At 38.8% G+C, this 20,952-nt stretch overlaps 1 protein-coding gene across 6 annotated transcripts in view; it reads right to left on the bottom strand.

Annotated features, from left to right (window-relative positions):
• Positions 1 to 1,389: 1,389 nt before the first annotated feature.
• The window catches only part of zmynd8 (zinc finger, MYND-type containing 8), a 30,979-nt gene continuing 11,416 nt past the window's right edge, over positions 1,390 to 20,952 (bottom strand). For 4 of the 6 annotated variants that reach the window (XM_022682762.2, XM_007247693.4, XM_007247694.4 and 1 more), the window contains exons 2-20: positions 20,692 to 20,762; positions 19,102 to 19,253; positions 18,162 to 18,383; positions 16,795 to 16,908; positions 14,673 to 14,765; positions 14,503 to 14,590; positions 14,350 to 14,405; positions 14,171 to 14,248; positions 12,466 to 12,581; positions 11,864 to 12,360; positions 11,369 to 11,506; positions 10,262 to 10,429; positions 9,606 to 10,160; positions 7,774 to 8,265; positions 6,987 to 7,186; positions 6,298 to 6,378; positions 6,138 to 6,216; positions 5,701 to 5,940; positions 1,390 to 4,220 (exon numbers count right to left, since the gene is read on the bottom strand). In XM_022682762.2, coding sequence (XP_022538483.2) covers positions 4,045 to 4,220; positions 5,701 to 5,940; positions 6,138 to 6,216; positions 6,298 to 6,378; positions 6,987 to 7,186; positions 7,774 to 8,265; positions 9,606 to 10,160; positions 10,262 to 10,429; positions 11,369 to 11,506; positions 11,864 to 12,360; positions 12,466 to 12,581; positions 14,171 to 14,248; positions 14,350 to 14,405; positions 14,503 to 14,590; positions 14,673 to 14,765; positions 16,795 to 16,908; positions 18,162 to 18,383; positions 19,102 to 19,253; positions 20,692 to 20,762 — 3,616 coding nt within the window. In that variant the 3' untranslated portion in view covers positions 1,390 to 4,044. The remainder of the gene's footprint in view (positions 4,221 to 5,700; positions 5,941 to 6,137; positions 6,217 to 6,297; positions 6,379 to 6,986; positions 7,187 to 7,773; positions 8,266 to 9,605; positions 10,161 to 10,261; positions 10,430 to 11,368; positions 11,507 to 11,863; positions 12,361 to 12,465; positions 12,582 to 14,170; positions 14,249 to 14,349; positions 14,406 to 14,502; positions 14,591 to 14,672; positions 14,766 to 16,794; positions 16,909 to 18,161; positions 18,384 to 19,101; positions 19,254 to 20,691; positions 20,763 to 20,952) is intronic. The other 2 variants (XM_022682763.2, XM_049471751.1) reach the window with 1 other exon arrangement.

Below are 20,952 nucleotides of genomic sequence, written 5' to 3'. Positions count from 1 at the left end.
ATTCGGGGATGGGGGGCTGCGTTTTTTTTGGACTACAAAAAAACTAAAAGATCACAATGTAACCACAACACACAACAATAAAAAAAAATGTTAAAGAGGACAGAAAAGAGTTCTGGAGGGGCAAGGACAGAAAAAAAAATTGCTAATTATGCTACTATTAAATGTTCTTGATTGGAATATAAAATAACTAATAAAACACAAATGTTAGAATATTATTAATGACTTTAAGGTAAATAGCAGTACTGATTTAAAAAAAATCCAATATAGGCAAAATACTAAGACATACACTCAAAGTTGTTTTGCCGTTTGCTTCGAAGAGCAGGTTTTAGACTGGGCTGGATATATTTTTTTGGACCTGGCAACCCTGTCCGCGAGCTTCTCTCTCGATGTCTCCGTTACTCCTTTTTATTTCTCCACTCTGAAGCTCGCTTTTTCTATCTTTTCTGTTGCTCTCTTTATATTTATCTCGCTATGAATCTCTATCTCGCTCGTATATCTATCTGTGTGTATCTCTCTCTTTATCTCTTTCTGTATCTTTCTCTCTGTATCTCTATCTCTTTTTGTATATCTGTCTCTTTCTGTATCTTTCTCTCCCTATGTATATTTTTCTGTATCTCCATCTTTCTCTCTCCCTATGTATGTTTTTCTGTATCTCTCTTTCTCTCTCCCTCTGTATCTATCTTTCTCTCTCCCTCTGTATCTCTCTTTCTGTATCTCTCTCCCTATGTATATTCTTCTGTATCTCTCTTTATCTCTCACTATGTATCTCTTTCTCCCTATGTATATTTTTCTGTATCTCTGTCTTTTTCCCTCTGTATCTCTCTTTCTTTATCTTTCTCTCTGTATCTCTATCTCTTTTTGTATATCTGCCTCTTTTTGTATCTCTCTCTCTCTCCCTTTGTATCTTTTTCTGTATCTCTCTCTTCTCCCTCTTTATCTCTCTGTATCTCTAGCTCTTTCTGTCTCTCTCTCTCTCTCTCTCTCTCTCTGTATAAAAGAACAATAAAACACTCCATATACGAACACAGACCTGGATACAGTGTTTACTAATCAGCACATACATCTATTCAATAGAAAATGATACCTGAGTGAGTGAAACACTAGAGATAACACACCCGACCTTATTTAAGGCTCTTGTCAATAAATGCAATCAAATCAACACATCCAGCTTTTTAATACCCTTGATTTTAGAAGACATTTACATTTTAGTTGGAATGTGAATACTGCTACAAGGTCTTATGGCTTTAATGTATGTTTGGGTGTCACAACAGGCCTGTGCTTTAAAGAGTTGTATGTGTGAATTGCCTCTGTTTGGTTTGATTGTCTGTCTGATTGGAAACAGTGATTGGTGTCCTCCTGAACTACAAGATACAAACCTTAGGACAGGGAAAACATTAAGACCACCAAATCTTTATTTATATACAATATGTAAACATTTGTTTTTTTTCTTGTGGTATATACAGCGAATCCTCTGGACATGTTTCTCTTTTTTAGCATTATGAATAATGTACGTATTATCAACAGTCAACAGTCAATGTAACATTATAGAGTCCGCTGAAAGGGAGATATTGTCTGTATCTGGTTATTATTCTTCAAAAATCTAAATAAATGGAGTTATATAATAAACAACAGAGCAGTTTTATACAGTGTCTTATATTTGGTTACCAGTTTGATCAGCATGTAGGCCCAGTGGAAACTACTTTCAGAGCTGTTATGGAATGATGAATTAAAAACTACACTCGCAAAAGAAAATGTTAAGTATCACTGTAGTCTCATCAATGATGAACACTATATATTTATAGCTCTGGAAAAAATAAGCGACCACTTAAAAATGATGAGTTTTCTTTTACCAAATTAAAAACCTCTGGAATATAATCAAGAAGAAGATGAATAATGACAAGCCATCAAACCAAACTGAACTTTTGCACCAGGAGTGGCATTAAGTTATCCAAAAGCAGTGTGTAAGACTGGTGGAGGAGAACATGCCAGGGTTATTCGAAATACCAAATATTATGTTCTGAACTTTTAAAACTTTAAGAATATGAACTTGTTTTCTGCATTATTTGAGGTCTGAAAGCTCTGCATCTTTTTTGTTATTTCAGCCATTTTCTCATATGTGTCTAAATGACAATATTTTTATTCGGAATTTGGGAGAAATGTTGTCTGTAGACATAAAACAGCAATGTTCATTTTACTCAAACATATACCTATAAATAGCAAAATCAGTAAAACTAATTCAGAAACTGAAGTGGTCTCTTATTTTTTTTCCCAGAGCTGTATATATATAACTGTGAAAGAAAATCAGAGAAGGACCAGACACTCAAACAGAACAGCACACTGAAAACAACAATGAAGTGAGTGTGGACGAAGGCAGAAACAAAATTACAGTTTAGAATTACAAACATCAATCAGACTGATTTCTAGCGATACAGTAAATTTGTATCATGCTGAACAGATTAAATACAGTTTGATTCAAAACATAAAACAACCCTCCAATATAACATGTCAGAACATTAACCGCTAATCTAAACAGACAGTGGTGAATCCTTTTTCTTTTTCCAAAAAAGCATTTAAAAAAAACAACAAGATTTTAAAATGGTCTTAGTGAACGATGCATAGGCAAAATAAAATATAGTCTTCAGAGGTTCATATTACCAAACAACAAAGAGAAAAAAAACAGAAAGTTAAATTAACATAAATATGTATATAAACCAGCATTTGTCTTTTTAAAATCTATAAACTGTAAAAAATAAAAATGAAACCCCATACTTTAATCCACCCTTATAGAAAGTTTGTTATATTAGGAAAGAATAGAAACTGTGTGTAATGTGGAAATGTAACATAGTAATTTGTAACTGCTGTTTCACCGCAACCCGTTTCACAGTGAAAGATATGTATCGCTTCAGGTCTGTGATACACCATGCAACCATGAATTACAACGGGTGCTAATTATTTGCCACCCAGACCAGTTTCTACATGTCTCACAGCTGATTCTGGATGCTCAGGCCTCCACAAGTTTCTATGAGGCATTGAGTGACATTAAGTGAAATGATTTAGTAAAGCATTTGTTGAGCTATACATGAGGCACATATGAGCATGTGAAATCACCGCCATCTGAAAATCTTACACATTTATTTGATTGAAATGCTTGTATTATTTCCATATGAATAAAATCTGGTCTATATTTGACTGTCATTTACATTCTTTTGGCATTAATGAAGTAATATATTTAAATCATGCAGAAATAATGTGAGAGAGAGCAGGATCCCTCAGAATTCTACCAATGAAGTGTGGAGCTACTTTGAGCTTCTTAATGGTTTAATGGTTTGCATGGACAACACTAGCATTGTAAGCCTGTTGGAAGCTTTGGCTAAAAGCGCTGTATTTCAAAATGTTGTGGGTGAACGGTGGTAGGCTATTAAACAAAAGTTTGTAATCCTTATCCTGTTTTACTATAACCCAAGTCAATTTTACACCGGATTTCTTCTTTAAGAAAACAATGAGCAAGTAATATATATATTCTCTGATATACATTACAAATATACTAGAGATGTACACAAATAAAACATTTGTTTAAGCTTTTACTAATGTTTGTTGCAACCATATTTTAATAATGATGTTTATTGTAATGCAGATATTTTGATATATTTAGAATGTAACAATTTATAAAATGCTAAATATGCTATCTCAAACAAATCCGAATCAAATAAATCAGTTAGAATGAACTTATGGAGTCCTAAAGCACCCAGAATCAGCTTAAACATCTAACTGCAGAGGTCTGATTATCTGGTTGTTTTAATGCTAGGCCTAAAGACGGTTTGTGTGGCACAGTTTGTGTGTATAACTGGCAAGTCTGGAACTTGGGATTGAAACTTTTTACTGATAGATAAAAGTAAAATCAGCCTCCCAAAATTCCAAGCACAATTTGGCAAGACGATAAACACAAAATAAAGGATATTCTGCTGTAGTGAAGGATTCAGCTATGTTTTCTGTACAGGTTTGCAGGTGTAAGTGCTGTATGTAGGCAGAGTTTCTGTGTCTGAGCTACGACAGACTGACAGTGACCATGTCCTTGGGTTTGTCCACGTCGCTGTCCTTTTCTGTGGGAGGAGCTGCTGCCGTCTCTCGCGGAGAGTCCTGACCGTTGTTAGGATGCCCAGAGCCTTTAGGGGTGGCGTCTGTGCTGGAGTCTGTCTCTGGTTCTTGTTGTGACGATGTTGCTGAGGAAGAGAAGGAATTTTAGCATTAGCATATCTGATTTTATCAGATTTTTTGCCTCATTTCATTTAAGGGACTTCTGAGGTGTCAGGAGGATGATGGCTGCATGAACTACTTGCTATCTTACTCAGTAATGGAATTCAAAGAAAGATCACAAACAACAAAAAATCAACTTGCAGGGGGTGCCGAGTGGTCCAGCGGTCTAAAGCGCTGCCACTACGAGCAGGAGGTTGCAGGTTCGAACCCCAGCTCATGCAGCTTTGCCATCAAGCTGCCGGCGTCAGAGGGAGCAAAATTGGCCCTGCTCCCTCTGGGTGGGTAGATGCCGCTCTCTCCCCACACTCACATCACTCCTACGGTGATGTCTGCAGCACAGGGCGTCTGTGAGCTGATGTACCGGAACCGAGTCGCTGCGCTTTCCTCCGAGCGCGCTGGCTGCTCGGCAAAGACTTCACATGTATCGGAGGATGTGAAGTCGGTGGCTGACTTCACATGTATCGGAGGAAGCATGTGTTAGTCTTCGCCCTCCTGGGGCATTACTAGTGATAGGGGGAGTCCTAATGAGTGGGTTGGGTAATTGGCTGTGTAAATTGGGGAGAAAATGGAAAAAAAATAAGAAATTTAAAAATATAATTAAAAAAAAATTTAAAAAATCAACTTGCAGATACAGAGGAAAAGTTAAACATGTCAGAAGCAGATGATAGCGATGCCGAAGGAGTACACATGGAAACTGAGGACACTGTGGCAGTGTCACTGATCCCCAATCATAGAAATTATAAATTAACCTTCAGTTTAAAGGAGAGCTTAGATCAGGCTAAAAAAAATCCAGCCCAGCCCAACCCAGCCCAAACCTGTGCACCTGTGCTCCTGCTGGAGCCCGACCTGCCCCATAAACTGTCATTATGAGCACAAGCCCGGATTAAACCTGACATTTTTTAAGTAGTAGGGCTTTTTAAAAACATTTTTGAGGCTGTTTGAATGAGCCAAATCTGTTCAGAATGATGTTAATTATCATTGCAACACTGAAGAAGCATAGACCTATTATATAAGAAAAATGTTTTTTAAGGAACAGCTACACACAACTGCAAGTCAAATGGACAAGCGGAGGAGCTTACTTTTGCATCCCAGAGCTGTGTGATTATAACATTCAAACTTGTGCAACTTATTTAAAACTGTTTAATTTTTTTTATTTTGCTATATTGTGATGATCACGCTATAGCTTTATATAACATAAAAATAGCATAAAAAAACAGACACCTATGTCTCAGACCATTTTCTTGAGCCTGACCCAGCCTGAGGAAAGTGGTTGGAAACCTTGGCCCGAGAATCTAAGCTCTAAGCTAGTTTACAGTATTTTGGTCATTCCCCATTTTAAGAGATCAGAGCATGGTCCTGTGTTCTGAAATTTTTATAAAACAATTAGCCAAATATATATATATATTTTTTTGAATGGGCTTCACTTTAAGCTGTGATTTCTCCTACCGGACTGTGTGCAGGACTTCATGTGTTCTGGCCAGTGGGCTTGCTGGCAGGGGTAGTCACAGTAGCTTGTGTTCCAGCAGCAGTAGAAAATGGCCTCCTTCTTACAGTTGGCACACCACTGCTTCTTCTTGGTCTCGTCCACGGCCTGCTGCTTCTCCATCTCCATCTGCTTCTTTACCTCCGCAACCAGTCGCTCTCGCTCCTGCTCCAGACTCTGCCTCATCTCTGCCATGGTCAGCTCTGAGTCAAAACACACACCCAAAAAATACTCATGGATCTCACAGTAATTTATTCGAGGGGCACAAAACCCCCTGATTTTTGCTGCACTGGGTGATGTATGGGTTTAGAGGCAGGGTAGGTAGAGAGCTGATTGTCTGAGCTACAGCAGCAGCAGTGTGCTTCTAATTTTTTAGTGTCTCATAAAAAATAACACAAACCTAAATTGTGCTTCATCTCTGATAACTCCTGCTGATGTAGCCACTGCAACTTTTCTATTTCAATCCGTAACCGTCTAATCTGCAAGACAAAAAAAGTACTCAGAGTGAAGAGTTTCATTATCATTTTACACTCTAAATGCTGTATTTTAAAAATACTCACTTCTGCTATTGTATTTCCTGAGGTGCTCTTGGAGAGGTCGTTGTAAATTTCAGTCATTGTCCCTTTGATTGCGTCCATGATCTGTTAAAACATGAAGAAAGAATGAATTGCTCAACCATTGCCAACTAAACTACACATAAATAAGACCAGATGAAAAACAACACTTAAAATCACTCCTTAAAACCTATATACAACCACAAAATGGGAGAAATGGGAGGATGTGTTTAATGTTAATAAAAATACAGTAAAATTAAAAACAGTATGCAATGATTTATAAATCTCATGGACCCATATTTTACTCAACAACAGATACAAGAACAGATATAAAATGTTTGAAAGTGAGCCATTTAAAGTTGATTTAAAAGGACATTTTTTCTGAAATTGTTTTATAATTTTAGATGCATTTTTTTTGCAGATTGGAGAACCTTTGCCTGTCTTTGTTCTCAGAAACTCTGCCCACTCTAAAATGTGCTTTTTATACCCAGTTACTTAGTTGTGAATTGCTTGTATTGCAGCTGTTTTTTATTATTATTTCTTACTTGTCCAGTATCCTGTTGCCCCGTCCTAACTGCTATCAATTTCTAAATAAGTAAATGTTTTTAAAGAATGGTAACTTTCAACATTTTTTTATAGCATCCCAATTGGGGTTGTATATCCAGACAGAGGGGATTAGGGGAGACCCATCTTACTTTGTTGGTGTATTTTGCAATATCAGCAGCCACATCTGCGGAGGTAGTGGGGATCTGTAGATCTCCAGCCGTGGTGGACGTGGATGACGAGGAAGAACTGACGGTGGCACCCGCCATTACGGCTGCAGACACTGGGGCGCTGGTGACCAGGGTGATGGAGGAGGTGGAGGTGCTGTGTGGCGGGTCTTTCTGTTGCACAGCTACAGAAAAAGAAACAGTGCAGTAAATACTCAGGTTTTAACACAATTTTACACTTATTCTAGACATTATTGGTAATTATTAATCCATCACTGTGGAGAGCCTTCTATGACATATTCCCAGTACAAATACTGTATACTGCCTGCATAAATTGGAATGGAATGTCCCATTTATCAGGCACCCACAATCATGCCTCTCTCCAACTCCAACTCCCATAATTCACATTGGCACCTTTCTATAAGATGAGCAAACTGCCCAGTGTTCGATCAGCTTCTTTCACAAGATAACACCTCCAAACTTATACAGATGTGTGTATTCCCAAGTCTGAAAGCATCCCCTCATGATCAATTTACATACTGATACCTCATGAATTTTAGCATGTCAGGACATTATTAAATTAAATTTATGTGTGAAGGGTTTACATTTTCTGTTTTTTTTTTCGTTTATTGTTCACTTTACCTGAATAAAAGTATTTTAAACTAAATCAAACTACTTGCCAATGTTTTTAATTATCATAGTATTGTTTTTTTGTAAAGAATTTCACATCAGACCATTAAACATTTTCGTGTGTTTACACCATCAGGCCTACCTTTCACAGCCTGTCGAGTCTGATATCGTGTGCTCGATGAAGGCTGCTGCGCTGGCGAGGACGATGAGGCCTGCGCTGGCTGCAGCTGGCTGCGCTGTGCCTGCGATAACACCTGCGCCTGCGTGGCCGGCTGCGCCTGGCTCTGCTGCTGCCGCTGCACCTTCTGCATGTGCCACTTTTGAGATGACGTCTGGAACTTTGCAGTGGGGTTCCACACCACGGCCCTCTGCACCACTGGAACGGTCTCCCGGGGCAGCAGGGGGCGCTGTTTTTTGACTGTGCCGGTGGGGGTAGAAGAGGAGGCCGGGGCTGTGGAGGGGGTGGTGTTGAGAGGTGCAGAGGAGGAGAGGGTGGAGGTGTTGCTTGGAACAGCGGGGACAGTCGCTACATTCAGAGGAACGGCCATAGAAGACTGTAAGGGGTCTTTGGGGGCCGTGGTGGAAGAGGGGGCAGCAGCGTTTTGAGACTGGACAAGACTACCTGTAGCCTTACCTATAGGATAAAAAAAGAGAGGGATTATATCAATGTTTAATCAATATTACTGTCAAAGGAATCAACTGAAAGGAATGAAACTGGGTAAGTAGTCATGTCAGACTGTCGTGACGTGACAGTGTAAAATAAATAAAGAATGGCATGTCATCTTCAATGACAAGTCCTAGCTTTGTCTTGGTGGAGACTCAGGAAATCGCTGTTCAAACAAACACATACAGAAGACCTGGTGTCATGTTGTGGGGTCCAATTTGGAACGATGCCAGATCACTTTTAGTCTTAATCACAGGCACTTTGACAAACCAACATTATGTCAATAACCTTCTGCAGCCAGTGGCTCTACATTTTCTAAACACACAGTCCAGTGCGCTGTTCCAACAGGACAATGCTCATCCACATACTGTTATATACAGCTCTGGATAAAAATAAGAGACCACTTAATGATGATTTTTTTCCCTTGATTTTATCAAACTAAAAACCGCTGGAATATAATTAAGAGGAAGCTGGATGATAACAGCCATCAAACCAAGCTCAACTGCTTGAAATGTTGCATCAGAAATGGCATAAAGTTATCCAAAAGCAGTGTGTAAGACTGGTGGAGGAGAACATTCCAAGATGCAGGAAAACTGTGATTAAAAACCAGGGTTATTCCACCAAATATTGATTTCTGCACTCCTTAAACTTTATGAATATGAACTTGTTTTCTTTACATTATTTAAGGTCTGAAAGCTCTGCATATTTTAAGATATTTCAGCCAATTTTCATTGTTTGCAAATAAATGCTCTGAATGACAATATCTTTATTTGGAATTTGGGAGAAATGTTGTCTGTAGTTTATATAATGAAACAACAATGTTCATTTTATATACCTTTAAATAGCAAAATTAGAGAAACTGATTTAGACATTGATGTTGTCTCTCATTTTTTCCCAGAGCTGTAGATATAAATATTATACCATGGCCATCCACAACGCCAGTCTTATACCCAAATGAAAATAGGCAGGATGTTAATAAATGTGTAAGCCACGCTCCACTCGCCTACCACAACATCTGAAGGAACTAAGTAAATATTCAAGCTACACTAAATGGAGCATTGCAGGATTCCATTAGGAACCTCTACAACTCCATTCCAAAACATCTGGCATCTACTATTACACTACTTCTTTTTGTATAGCTCAATTGATGATGCTTAATATCAGTCTCAATTTTATTTTATCATTTATCGTACCTGGCCACCTTTACCTTCCTTCTGAACAGCATTCCAATCCAACAGTTCTTCTGGAGACAACTATTTTTGCAACCATTTCTCCGAAGTGTCATGATAAGAACCGAGGCAGTGACTTACCCTCAGTCTTGGAAGTTGTGGGTTCTTTGAGTGCGGTGACAGCGGCTGAGGCTTTTCTGCCTCGTTTCCTTTCTCTTCCTCCCGGCTCTTCTCCCAGATCGATCACTAGCTCCCTCTCCGAGTCCGAGTCCATGTCCACGTCCACGGACGCAGGATGCCTGGCTTCTTCTGCAAGCTTGGGCTTCTCTTTTGGACTTGCGGAAGCTGGTGCCGTTTTGGGCACTTCTTTTTCCGGTTCAATAACTGGTTTCTCCTTCGCTGGAGAGATGCTAGCTTTTGTTTTCGGCAGAGTCTCACTTTTGGTGGTTGTGATTGGAGTCGCCGAAACTTCTGTGCTGCTGCTGTCCTTGTTTTCATCAGCAGGCGGCGATATTTTGGGCTTCTTTTTCGATGGTTCTTTCTCTGTTTTGTCGTCAGCGCTGGACTCCTGGCTACTTTTTGGTTTCTGTTCATCATCGCTGGCGTATTCGCTGTCGCTGGAGTCAGACTTGTCTGAGTCTTCTGAGTCGCTGTGCTCTACTCCTTTATACACATCTTCAGATATCTCATCGATACCTGTGCCCAGGTGAGAAAATGGAGTGAACAGAAAATTAGATTTGGATCGTTTGATTTTACACTGCAACGACTAAACTGAGGAGATGCTTTTCTAAACTCACCTAGCTGTGCTTTGCAGCTTTCAATGGTTTTGTCGAGGTTGAGCTGGAAGCGGCTTCTGATTTGCCTCTTAGGGGATGTGAGGGAGGCCTGAGGACCCTGCTGCTGCTGCTGTTGCTGCTGTACGGTTTCACTGAGCTCTTTCAGGTCCATCTCAGCCTTGCTACGATCTGAGCAGCAAATGTTACAGACAAAGCGATAAACATAAAAGACTAACATCTGTCAATCAAATAATGCTCTGGACTAATTATGCTCTTAGTAATGAAGCATAGTTGGTGTTTTAGCACAGATTATATCCCCTGATTATAAAGAAAAAATAAAAAAAACTGCACACCCCTTATATCCACATATATAGTATATATACTTTTGGCAGTCCTGTTGGAAAATTAAATCCACATCTACATAAAAGTTGTCAGCAGAGGGAAGCATGAAGTGCTGTAAGATTTTGCAGGAAAACACTGCACTGACTTTGGACTATATAACACAGTGGACCAACACCAGCAGATGACATGACTCTTATTTGGAAATCAAGGGAGCAGAGTCTGGAGGAAGAGTGGAGAGACACACAGTCCAAACTGCTTGAGGTCTAGTGTGAAGTTTCTACAATCAGTGATGGGGTGTAGAGACATGTCATTTGCTGGTGTTGGTCCACTGTGTTTTATCAAGTCCAAAGTCGGGGCAAAGTTTTCCCAGAAAATCTTACAGCACTTCAGCCTTCCCTCTGCTGACAACTTTTATGGAAATGTGGATGTCATTTTCCAACAGGACTTGGCACACTGCCCATACTGCCAAAAGTACCAATTGGTCTTATATAATATTCTAATTTTCTGAGCCACAGATTTTTGGGTTTTATTGGCTGTAAGCCACGATCATCACAATAACAAATAAACACTTAAAATAGATCACTATGTGTGTAATACATCTATATAATGTATGATATTTACATTTTAAACTGAATTACTTAAAGTAACTTTTTCAATTATATTTTCAATATATTTTTTTTTATTCTATTTATTTATATATATACTGGAATATCTGAAATGTTTTGATGACTTAGCTGCTCATATTTAGCAATGTAAAGCAGAACACAAACAGCAGAAATCACTTACCCAGATTAAGGTTTAGGATGCTGCCTGTGGTGGGAGTTTTTTCCTGTTTGATGGGTGTACTGGGTGTTGTAGAGTGAAACGGTTTAGGACTATCCACCGCACTTCCTGCAGGACCCGGTCGAGGAGCAGCAGGGGAGGCTGTGAGTTAAAGGCAAGTGAATTTGTTAAATAAGACCCATAAAACATAAATTGAAATTTAAATGAAAATGTTAACAGGACAAATTCACAACATTAGCTGTACTGTAGTGTTGTGGCAGAACCTGAAATGCACAGTTTATGCTCAAAGGCCTACAAATGTCAATGAGCAGAAGCTGTTCTTGTATGAATTAGTATGTTTTGGTTTTGGATGTAAAATCACTCAGTACTTGACATGTAAACGTAGGTTGTAATTTAGGAATTCTTAGTGAGATTCATGCTTAAGCTTGAATGTTATGCTAATATGTCATATTATGGAAAATTATACATTCGCATCATGCTGCAATTACGTGCTCGTACCCGTGCTTTCGAGAGACTCTTCTCCTCCAGTCTGGTGGGGTAGAGGCACTTTAGCCTGGCTCTTTTCTCCACCTTCCTGCTCACCGTCCGAGCCAGTGTGGGCCGAGGAGTTGGTGCTCATTGGTGAACGAGGTATGTCCGTCATAGAGATGCGTCTACCAGATCCACCCCCACCAATCCCACCTGATATCATGCTCTTGCCCACCAGAATCTTCGGCGACGCTGTCATATCGAAGCTGAACTTGATCTTCTCTTGTTTCTCGGGTTTGACTGAGCCGGCGCCGGGGTTTGCCGGGTCGAGCAGCATTTGGAACTGATTGTCGGGTGTGTAGGGAGTACGGAACGGGGCGTAATTGAAGACGGCAAATTTTTTCCGGATGTTTTCCACGTAGACTTCCATCTCCTGCATGGCACTGTTGAAGATGCTCTTGGTCTTCTTTACAGAGAACGGGATCTCCTTAGACATGAGGTAGCAGTTGTTGATGGGAACCCAGGCTCTGAGAATTGAAATCAGAATAGATCAGAACAGCTAGAGCAGAGAACGGATTTCTTTACATTTCATTTACATTGTTTCTTTGTTAAGGGAATGCTCCGCCCCTCACCTGTCATGTTGTCCAAAGAATCGCGCGTCCACTTGTCCGTCTTTGTCCCTCAAGGCTTTGGCAGGCCAGAATGGAAACCCCTTAAGTTTGGCCCACACCAAGGGATGGGGGTTACTCTATATATAAACAAGAATTGAAATATAGTAACAATTATTTTATTTCACATTTTATTTTTAAAGAAAAAAAAATCCCCTCACATAAAACTACTTAGAACTTTTGGGTGTTGAAATGCACTGAATAATAAGTGCACTGTAATAAATGGGACAAATGTTGTGGCAAAAAATGTGGCAATAATTTTTGTAATCTAATTTTAAGAATATAATAGTATAAACACACACCATCATATACATATAAAACTTGAAAACTTGAAGGGGAGGAGAGGATGGAGAGGAAAGGAAAAGAAAGGAAGAAAAAGGGGAAAGGAAAGAAAAGGAAAGAAAGGGGAAACATTCAATTAATTTATCTTTTCGTCTATTATTACTCTGCTCTTATACTGGATATTGTTACGTTTTATTTCTTTCATTGGATTTGTCCTGTTTCTCTACCTTGCTAATTTATTATTATTTATTTCTTTTTTCTCACTCCCTCAATTAAAAAACAATAAAGAAAAAAACGTATGAACCCAATATTGTAAATCAAATTACATGATAAATAAATATACGCACTATTTTGCTAGTATTTCCCATGCCCTTGACTGAAAGAGAAGGAAAAGAGAAGGGGGCGAACTCAGATGATTGGGCAGGAGTTTGGGGCAGCTTCGCTGGAAAAGTGTGAAGCTGAAGCCCCCCCACACAGAGAGATACGGGAAGAGAAGGGGAGAAAATAAATTAAGGAGGAAGATAGGAAGGAGGTGGGTGCGAGGTTGTTCGACACGCTGGTAGAGAGGAAGTGACGGTTTATAGGTTGGAGAGTGGGAGGAGTAAGGGCGTGGATCACACTTCCAAATTTAAATTATAAAACTCCACATATAGTGGTATACGGTACTGGTCAATTTTTTTAGAACCTCATTTTTCCCATTTCTTTTTGACACTTTTTAGGTCCAGTCAATAATTTGAAATGGTAGAAAATCCAGTGTACAGTAACCATTTCTACTAAACTGCCAGGACCTTAAAGGAAAACAAATGAACTAAAAACCTAAAAAAAATCATATATTGTTTAAAAAATGAGGGTGTGATTTTTAGCAAACAGTTCATTGGTTAACAGCTTATAGCTGGTAAATAGCATGGAAAATAATCTGAGCTTTGAATGGAAATGGAGTTTGTCTGTAGTAAAGCAGTGCTGGAACAGATCATGTTACTGCCTTTTCTACTGCAGCATTTTCAAACTTATACACAGCACATTCATATTTTTACATAGCACACTTATCTGTAACTATTAAAAGTATAAGTCTTTTCTTTGGAGAAATTACAGATGTGCACTATGTCCTACACCTTCAAAAGACTCTTGGAAACTGGAGAAAACTAGTACAGGAAGAGATCTGGCTGACCCACATGGCGACAGTACATTTAGCTTAGCATTGGACTAAGTCTCAGTTTCAGCAGTGAAGAGAAGGAGAGAGGTCTGACAGATGAAGTTCAGTAATAAAGTAATTGGTAAAGTAATAGTAAGGAGTTTGTCTGGGCCATACAGCACTGCTACTGGACAACTAAAAATTACGTTGTTCTAAAACTATATATACGGTGCGTGTGCTTTTATTAATACTTACACATGGTTCACAAAACCAGTTGTCCCTCTTCTGGCACGCTGAAAGATAGCACTCTGGACAGACCTCAATTTCATTCATCTGAAGAACAGATGCTGTCTGAAATAACTGGCACCAAACTCTGCATTTTTATTTTTAATGTTTGGATTTACACAACAGTTCTGAAAATCTGTTTTACTCACTTCGTGTTCACAGATTTTTACAATAACTTTCGCTGTTGCTGTGAGTTTATGATTTCCTGAAAGAAAAAAAATGAGACACAAAATTCAGACACATTGTCTAAACAAACAATAAGAACAAAAGAACAGCATAATCGTGAGGGTGTTGTGTCCAACCTCCATTATAAATAATGCAGTTGTGTAAAATCCACTTCACATCAGCCAAGAAAGCTTCAGTAGAGCCGTACATTTTCTTTTTGATATTCTACACAGGAGTGAAAAAACATTACCAATACTGACAAAACGGAAACTACTGGGAAATTAGTTTTTGAAAGCTGTTCTGTTACCTTTTCTAATGTACAGAGATCCATGGGGTGAAATATATACTCTGCGTAATCTGGATGCTGTTCAAGACACACTGGCTTCTGAAATGGTTCTGTCTGGAGAGAGAAAGTAAAGAACATGCAGCGTCTTTTATAAAGAATAAAAAAAGGCCTGTCTATACTTTTGTACTGCAAGCCAACAGAATAAAATGGCTGTCAACCAGATCTCAACAAGTGTTAGTGACTTTTATTTTTTAATTTTAAAACAGTCTATTGTTAGTGACTTTTATTTTTTAATTTTAAAACAGTCTATTTAGTCAATGTGTTCCACATACTCCATTTATGTGATGAACAGCTGCTCAGTCTTTAGGTTTTCACTACAGCTCTGCATCCAGATTAAGGGAATTCTTACTGTAAAACAGCCCTTACTGTGTAACAGCAGCAGTAAAACTGTATTCCACAATGTTTCGAATAAACTTCAGCAATTAATCCGCAGTTCTTGTAAATCCTTTTTTTAGAATCATCAGCATCAGCCGATGTCTACACATTTGATATTTTTATTATATGCTGGAAAAGGACCAAGCAACACTAGTCCGCTACTACAATTCACCGAAACTGCAGAAATTAACTGATTTAAGCAATTGTTTATATATTTTTTAACAATAGATCTATTGTTTTATTTTAATTGTTAATTGAAAAGAAGATAGTTTAAAGCTGTGACAAGTCTATGTAATGGCAAGTTAACTAAATAAATGTGAAACCAAAAGATGAAACATTTTATTATACTGTTTGCATACAGCTGGTTGAAAGCTAAAATGCAATCTATCTAAATGTTATATTTGTTTGTAAAGTCAGACAGGGGTAACTAGTCTCTCTGTAAGTAAAAATAAATATGTATATCGGCACCGGCATGTGTAATATCGAATATCGGCATCAGCCCAGAATTCCAACTATCGGTGGTCAATTTCAATCAGTTTATTTACAATTAAATAATACATTAACTTATTCCTATAGCAGAAGGAATAAACCTTCTCAAGATGTAAGATTTAAGATTTTATTCCAAACCATTTTGAAGCTTTTCTATTGACCCATTCATCATACAATAAAACAATGTAAAGAAAAATTAATTATATATTTATTATATTAAAAAAAGTTTTAAAATTTGGCAAAAATGGAGATGCAAGTTTTTGACCTTGCCTTAGAGACAAGAATATGAGCCTTCCTGATGCAGGAATGTGTTGGTAAAACAAGGTCAAACCAGTTACATTTTTCTTTTTTCCTTTTGGACGACTGCCACTGCTCAGAGTACAGATCCCACTTTCACAGCAGACCACTATCACTCACATCCCACCAAACCTGTAGGCCTATAGGTGTACTATAATAACATACTAACTCCACACACTAACTCCCACACATATCCCACAGCAAACACGCTTAAACAGAGGAGGATATAGAGAAGAGAAAGGCTGCAGTACACAGTGAGGAGGGCTTCTCTCAGGAGGCGTTTTTTACCCAATTATAAGCTTCTCTCTGAGAGCTGGCAGGATGGGAGGACAGAGAGGAAGTGCTTGGCTGATCCTGAAAGAAAGCATAAGCGTGGAGGGGCTGTATTTTCACCATCACACGCCCTGACACAACTGACACCACTCTTAGCTGAACTCCTGGTATGCCTCCTCATCCTCATAATGCATAATATGGTGCTCAAAGAGGGATAAAATTCATGCTGAGGCAACAGAAATGATTTCATGCTAAACAGGAGCCATACTAAGTGGGCTGTCCTAAGGAAAGCTCACAGTTGGATTTATCAAAACTGCACAATTCTACTTAAGAATTTGCTTTGAAACAAAAGATTATGCAATAACTGAATAAAACAATGAAAAATATCAGGAATTTAAAGAGTGGAGTGACTGGAGTTAAGTAGGCAAGCAGCAAACATTGTGCAACCATAGAAGTATAAATAAAACTAATAATGTAAACCCAGCGGTGATGTTTTCTCCAAAAAGCAAGACACAAATGCATGTAGGCAGAATGCAGTTATTAAAAAATAGCAAACTGTATGAAACCTGCGTTGAATCGTTATTTATTAGAATTTTCAGTGCATCCCTAGAATTAAGGGATTGCACTAAAGCTCAGATCCAGCACTTACACCAGGCTGCTTCATCTTCTGGAGAGCAAACTTGAGCAGATAAGACAGCTGCTCTAGTGTGAGCATCGTCATCGCCTTGCTTTGAGTCTCGATGCACTCTGCAACAGTTATTTTCTGAAAGGAAGAAAGAACAGAAAGTGATTTATATGTGCACTGTGTTGAGCTAATTGGGAAAGTAGATAAAAATAATAATGCCAAAATAGGTTTAATGATATGTATAATAATATTTCCTGGCTGGGCTTTGCATAAATCCAATTAAACACAAGTTTAGTTAGGGTGGCCGCCTTGACAACAAATGCCTCCTGCCTTGACAAAATACTCTGCAAAGCCAGCCACCGCTTCTTTTCGAGCTGCTGCTGATGCAGCATTTCCGAGTAGCATCACAGCGTGCTTGGAGGAAAGCGCAGCGACTCGGTTCCAATACATCAGCTCACAGATGCCCTGTGCTGCGGACATCACCCTTTGGTGGTCTGGAGAGAGAGCACCATCTACCCACCCGGAGGGAGCAGGGCAAAATTTTGCTACCTCTGAGGGCTGGCAGCTGATGGCAAAGCTGCATGAGCGGGGGTTCGAACCTGCGACCCCCCACTCATAGTGGCAGCGCTTTAGACCGCTGGACCACTTAGCGCCCCGTATATATTGCTATTCATGCTATTCATTCTTGAATCACGTATTGTTCTTAGGCCCCTGTTCACATCAACTGTTTAAAATCACAGAAATATTTAGTTTTTTTTTTTATGCACCATCCCATTTTTTTATGTAGGCACAACGTCTTTTCAATGTATTTTTCAACAAGACAATGCAAAAGCACATGCTGCACACCTTATAAAGGCCTGCAGGAATAGATGTACTGTATACTAACACAGGACATGAACTTGACTAGACAAAACATATCTTGGGTTCATAAAAAAAAGGTAAGAGACCACTTTAAAATGATGAGTTTCCTTGATTTTACCAAATTGTAACCCTCTGGAATATAACCAGGAGGAAGACATCAAACCAAGATGAACTGCTTTTTCACCAGGAGTGGCATAAAGTTATCCAAAAGCAGTGTGTTAGACTGGTGGAGAAGAAGTTGTTTTCTTTGCATTATTTGAGGTCTGAAAGCTCTGTATCTTTTTTAGTATTTCAGCCAATTCTCATTTTCTGCAAACAAATGCTCTAAATGACAATATTTTTATTTATTTTTATTATAAATAGCAAAATCAGAGAATCTGATTCAGAAACTGAAATGGTCTATTAATTTTTACCAGAATTTCTTATACAGCTTTTGCTACAGCTACAAAAATAACAATACATTCTGTTATTGTGGGCTGAAGCGCAGCTACTTTTTGTGCATTACTGGTGGTGTTAGAGTGAGCCAGTACCTCACATTCAGGGCAGAACCAGTCCCCCTCGGGCTCTGCAGCCAGTTTGAGGCACTTAGCGTGGTAGACACGCGGGCAGAGCTCACAGCAGAGCACCTGGCCCTCGCGATGGCACACCCAGCAGTAGAAGTCATTCCTCCCGTCCTGCGGTACAACATCAACAGGGTCTGTGGTGAGTGCGGGCTGCTTCACATAGTAAAAGGGACCATGTCTTAGTTCGGACTGGAATGCAGGCGAGAAAAACACGAGAGGTGGGGTTTCAAAATACATGTACTGCAGGTAACAACACACACACACACACACAGGTAACACGCATCAATTATGTCATTCAAATATATCAAAGTTAGATAAAACACTACACGGACAAAAGGACGGATGCTTGTTTATTTGTTCCTACTTAAAATATTCAATAATAGTTTCCATAGCTAATTGCTGGTGGTCTTTTTTTTTACTTTGAATTGCCGTTGTGTATGAAAGGTGCTACACAAATAAACCTGCCTTGCTTTCTCTTGCCTAGTAAGAGAACGCTGAAGAGAATCACTGATCTGAAGTATATGGTGACCCTCAAGGCACACTAATAAAGTGCTTCTAAATATGCTCTTGTGTAAGATATTACTCATTTATGAAGCTGAAATACAAGTTATCAACCCTGCTTAAAAAAAAGGCAGAACAATCTGGAATACTGCTGCTAGAAGAATAAACTGCCTATGACACATATTTTGTTGTTTATGAAGTTTCTTACACTTCTAACCATAGCCTTTTAATAGCATATCACCAGATGACCAGATTAAATTATGATGATAATGATAATGACTAATTTCAAACTTAATTCTACAGTGTATTACCACTAAATAATTAATCAGTCACGAACAAAACATTAAAATGTTCGCTTGTTTTGAGACAATACTTGTAGTATTTGCGTCAGTAGATAAACAAGTACCTGATCTTTGCTGCTGTTGACGGCTCCTGGTTTCTTCTTCTTTCTGACAGGGCTTTGTGAAGTTTCTGATGGAGAGTGTCCATTGGAAGAATGAGGTGGGCTGGGTGCTTTGCGCTTATTGGCAGTGCGCTCCACCGATGCCGAATCGGACACTGCAGGACAAAAATACACATCATATAAATATAAAAAAAATCAAACAATATGTCCACTATTAAAACCCTTTAATTTTCCCAAAGATCATAATAGCGCCTTTTAATCTGGTGTGCATTATGTATGAATTTTAACAGTCAGGCTGTAAGAAGCAGTAAAGCCACTCTGCTAAAGGACAGCGTTATGCAGAAGATTCAGTTTATTTCTTCAGCACCGGGGCTGGAAAATTTCCCCCGTTCAGAGGTGAGTATTATCGGCCTGTAGCCTGCTGCTAACCCTGGCTAGCACTGCTGGAGCGGTATTAGCATTAGCCGCTAACTGCGCTAGCTTTTTCGCCATTCAGTGTCAAGTATATCGGACTGTAGCCTGTGTGTTTACCATGTGAAAACAAGCTACGATGGACGAACCACTAGTTAATATCGCCCTGGCTTACCGGAGCACTCAAGGTTTTTCAGTGTAGTGCTTTTGGGCAGCATTAGCAGCTAGTGGTTAGCCGCTAATGCTAATGCTCCAACCTTAGTGCTGGAGAAATTCAGGAATCTAAACTTACTGTAGGTAAACGTAAGCTCTTTACTTACCCAAATAAACAGTTTTCAGGAGAGAAATCTGTGTAAATTAACATCCAGTGCTCGTTTGACATCCAGTACTCGTTTGATAGTCTTTTTTATTAAAGTTTTGTTTACTTAGCTTAGCTTTACTTAACTTAGTTAGCTACCAACCCACCACCACCAAGTGGCGAGACCTGCTGAATAAGAAGTTCCTTATAGCATCTCTTAAAATGCACCTTATGTATGAAAATAAACCAGAAAATAGACATTAATTGATAGTGCACCTTATAAGCGCCTTATAGTGCCAAAAAAACGGTAATTACATATTGTGGTTAAAAATTTCCTGTGTAAAAGTCTTTGTGCTTTGATGGCCTCACCCCCACATTTTTCAAATGTATTAGTTTTCCCTATTTTTATATTATTTCTGTTTGACAAAAATCTTATCTCCATTTTTGCCACTTTCCATTTTATGACATGAATCTGGTCGTTTTTCTTTACACTGTAGACAAATGTCATGATGAATGGAAAGATAAATAAAAAAATAAACTAAAACATTTTACTCTGACTTTCAGAGTTTAGATGCTTTAGTTGTTTCTTCCTTCTCCTGTAAATTGTAATTAGTTTTGGAGATCTGACCCAGCACATGAGGAGTTTATGATTTAGTTAATGAGTTGAATATAGTGTGCTAGGCGTACACCAAAATTGACACAGTGCAGGGTCCTTAAAATCTCAGCATGCAGTTTAGCTGATGCTAGAATAGTGCCAATTAAGTGCCCACTGAGAATCAATGGTGGCATATTTTAAGTACATCAACTACATTTTGTATTTTAATATGCTAAATGTTAAACTACTAAAAACACTGCTTTGAAAAACATTCATTTTATCTGCTCACCTTTGGATCGTGTAGCAATCTCCATCCCTTCACTCACATCTGATTCTGGCTTCACCTCCTCTTCAGCCAAACTGCAAAACATAAGAGAATTAAAGTATTTAAAATAGCCTGTTTGGGGACTTATTAACTTATTAAAAGGTAAGGAATCTGAATTTAATTTAAACACCAAGCTGTCCCAGTCACTCATAGAACAGGATGGCAGATTTTCTACATGATCATACAAAACACTTGAGAGCTTAGTATTCTCCTCTAAATGTGTTG

Source organism: Astyanax mexicanus, chromosome 24, assembly GCF_023375975.1.
Source record: "Astyanax mexicanus isolate ESR-SI-001 chromosome 24, AstMex3_surface, whole genome shotgun sequence".
Lineage (NCBI taxonomy): Eukaryota > Metazoa > Chordata > Actinopteri > Characiformes > Acestrorhamphidae > Astyanax > Astyanax mexicanus.
The sequence above is the reverse complement of the archived record's forward strand: the minus strand, read 5'-3'. Positions and strand labels throughout refer to the sequence as shown.